Genomic DNA, 3,662 nt, shown 5'->3' with positions numbered 1-3,662 from the left:
AACCTGGGTTTTTGAGATTTACCAGAAAAATGGAGAATTTACAAAAGGCACTACATACTTTTATTATTTACTCATTTTACACCGTTAACCTTCAATTCTTTCAATTTCATCCTTCTCCCCTCAAAGTTCCAAATAGCACTTACGATAGACATACAATTTTTACCAATACATTACTAATAGTGAAGGTGGATAATTTTGAAAATAAATATGTGTAAAAATAATTTTGACCATATAATTTTAAATGTATTAATCATAATATATGGTAATTTAATCTATAAATTGGTTGTCTAATAAAAAATCATTTAATCTATTTCGATTAAATAATTTTTATATTATTAATTATTCTGTTCATTCATATTTTATAAATAAAAAATGCAACAAAGTAAATTTAACTATTCAGGACTTGAGTAGGAAGAATTGAGATAAAAATAATATGAATTAAATGTTAAATAATAATTATACTTTAATATATACAACATAAAGCTTATAATTTTACCTGGTTGGCACAGGGATTAATGGGTCGGGTCGGAAATTCCTTTTTGGGCCTAAACCCAAAAACCTAAATTAGGGTTTTCTCTTAAACCACCGGAAGCCTATATATACCCCCGTCTCCTCCTCCCTTCGCCACCTTCGCGGAATCGCAGTTCGTGTTTAATGATTCTCTGTAAACAGCGGAATCCCCGAAGCCTATATACGTCGATTAATTTGTTATGTCGATTGTGATTGTATAGTTCTCTGCTTCTTGCTCTGTTTTATTGTCAGTTTTATATAGATAATCTGTTGTGTGCTTTTCAAATTTGATTGGGAAAGGAAAAAGAAACGGCAAAGCGTCACTGATGCGCTTGATATATTAATGGTAGTGCAATCAGTCCTTTTAGTTGCCGATATTCTAAACGAGTAAATATGCTTACATTTGCCGCTTTCACCTTCTCGCGGCTTTTGAATTCAGATGCTCGTATATTTCTCCTCTCTTTTTTATTCAATTTTTTAATTTCACAAGCAAAAATTGGTAGTATAAAATCTCCTTTTTGTTCAGTTCCAAACAGTTTGCTTCATTTCCTTCAACCCTTTCAAAAAATCGCTCATTTTATAAAGGAAAGATTTGGTTTTGATACGTTTTTTTTTTCCCTCAGTGAATGTTTTCTTCTGGTCTGAATTAGGGTTCTTTCTCATTCTAGCAAAAGTGTTATCACCATACCTGTTTTAATGTCTGAGTGTAGATGATTTTATGGGTTCCTTTTCAAAATGGTAATTTTGGTGAAGGATGAAACATGAAAAGATTTTCATTCTCTCTCATTTTATCTTGAAAGATTTTGCTTTATCAATTTTTTCTCAGATTTCTCGTGTCTAAATCTTGGTTCTTTCTCATGCTTGCAAGTGTTTTTAGATTGGTTGATGGCTTCTGTCTAAATCATAAAATTTAATCAAGTAAACTCGATGCCTTTTTTAGATAACACAACAATTATTTTCTAAATTGAAGAGATGGACGGCGTTTACATGATACTGGAAACAAGTAAAACCTTTAATAGATAATGTAAAAGTTCCATCATCGAAATCAATTTGGTACAATTCTGGAGGAAGATCCCTGTTGCTCTCGAGTCAGAAATTTTGGTAATATATTATAATTGTCCCCCTGAATTGGTAGTCACTCACACTCATGGAATGTCTCATGAAATATTAGAATGCCGCCGATATGATTAAAGCCACAAGGGAAGCAATGAAGTGGATTCCAACATTGGTGATTGCAGGAGCTGCGTTGTCATCATCGGGTTTCTCAGTGGGTTGGGTGCCTGTAAATCGCAGAACAAGTGTCAGTTGTTGATGGGGAATTATGAATGCAGAACAACCATCTTAGTCTTGAATATCATGAAGCAACAAAGATTGCCATGGGCAACTATGAAGGAACTGTCAACAGAAGAACTCACCGTTACCAGATGCTGGAGTAGTGGAAGGAGTGGCTGGAGTTGTGGATGGGGGGGATGGAGGAGTGGTTGATGAATTGCCTGGCGAGCCTGGTGAGCCTGGTTCTGTATATAAAGATGAAAGATTTGAACGCAGATTAATAAAATCTATGAAGTTAAATTAAATAAATTAAGATTTGAGACCAATTTGAACTTGGAATCAGTTTTGCTGCAGAAGAACAAAAAACAAAAACCATCTAATTGAAAACAGTAAATCAAGGCTGAGCAGAAAGAATTTTGAATTGAAATAACATGCAACAATTCCAAACTCAAGAATCCACTGAAGAACGTATAAACAGAGACAGAGGAAAAATGAATAGAAGGCGAGTAGGATTATTACCCTGATTGCAAAAGGAAGCATTAGCTGTAATACCGCAAGCTTTGGGGAGAGCCAAAGCGTCTTCCTGGGTGAGATTAAAAGTCTTCAAAAGCTCATTGTTCTTGAAAACGGTGCAGAGACACTGAGGATCGTGCTCCACAACGTCTTGCAGCGGCATGCAGCAGACGGGTGGAGGAGTCGACGAATGCAAAAAAAGCTGGCAAGGAATCAGACTCTTCATGCACGGCAATGAATCCTTCGTGTTAGCCACTTGCTCCGTCGCTGCATCGTGTCCATCTTTTACACCTTGTAGAAACCCACCAATGGCTTGGGACCAGCCATCCTCACCCTCCGTCATACCCACGAAGAAACACGACGAGAACAGCATCAGAGACAGCCCCAAAACCATCCTTGAATCATTATAATTCATGGTTCGGAGTCTTGATTCTTAGTTGATATGATGTTATAATATATGTATAGAGAGACTGAGAGAGGGAGACTCCTGATAATGGAGTTTATACTTACAAACGATATAACATATATATTGAGAGCGAGAGAGAGAGAGAGAGAGAGAGAGAGAGAGTAAAAAAAAAAAAAGAAGCAAAAGACAAAAATCAAAAACAAAGGTAAATGGTTTTTCTTCTCTCTGGCTGGTGGTTTGTGAGAAGTGAAAGGTTAAAATAGAGAAAGAAGAAGATCTATTTTTAGAAAGGAAATGAGATGAGTGATGAGTAAGGTTTGGGTAAGTCTCCTGGTTTATCTCGTATCAGTTGCAGAATCAGGGTGTGTCTGACGAGTGTAATGTAAGGAAGAAGACCACGTAATTGAATTAGTTGTACGGTCTTTTTTTTATCAGTTTTAGATTTGTGAACCATGAGTTTTCCAAAGAGGAAAATGATGGAGAAATGGTAAATCAGTTGGATCCTTTCTCGTTAGTTGTAACCCTTGCATGTTTTTGTCTTCCCTTATAATTATTTTAATTAATAATATTTTATATTAAAATAGAAATTAATATATATTGCTTGTATGCTACACACGTCTGCATGAAGTGGCTTTTGGGTTTTTCTCCAAATGAAATTGTGTTATATCATTTGTAGTTTGCAAGAATATATTTCGAAAAAGAGATTACAAACTGATGTGTATATGTGTATATATGTATGTATATATATATATATATGCAACAATTCTATTTCATTCTTAATAAAATTCTAAATCTTAATTTCTATATCCTAACCTTAAACACATAGAACCAAGACTGTGTTTTTCTATTTTATTTCACCATCATCCCTATCTTGATTTTCTTGGGTTTGTACAAATTTAATTCTCACTTTGATTTAGATAAGGTTGCGAACAATACAAAATTATTATTAAATTTTATGACA

The 3,662-nt window shown here is 34.6% G+C and overlaps 1 protein-coding gene across 1 annotated transcript; it reads right to left on the bottom strand.

The window, feature by feature from the left end:
- Positions 1-1,419: 1,419 nt before the first annotated feature.
- LOC148239734 (Bifunctional inhibitor/lipid-transfer protein/seed storage 2S albumin superfamily protein) lies at positions 1,420-2,948 on the bottom strand. The gene is made up of 3 exons (XM_088210797.1): positions 2,302-2,948; positions 1,926-2,027; positions 1,420-1,790 (listed from the first exon to the last, which is right to left on the bottom strand). Exons 1-3 carry the CDS (start codon positions 2,708-2,710, stop codon positions 1,678-1,680), a joined length of 624 nt encoding a protein of 207 aa, XP_088066923.1. The 5' UTR covers positions 2,711-2,948; the 3' UTR covers positions 1,420-1,677.
- Positions 2,949-3,662: the final 714 nt, after the last annotated feature.

This window comes from Carica papaya, chromosome 9, assembly GCF_054855325.1.
Source record: "Carica papaya isolate Zhongbai chromosome 9, ASM5485532v1, whole genome shotgun sequence".
Classification (NCBI taxonomy): domain Eukaryota; kingdom Viridiplantae; phylum Streptophyta; class Magnoliopsida; order Brassicales; family Caricaceae; genus Carica; species Carica papaya.
The sequence above is the reverse complement of the archived record's forward strand: the minus strand, read 5'-3'. Positions and strand labels throughout refer to the sequence as shown.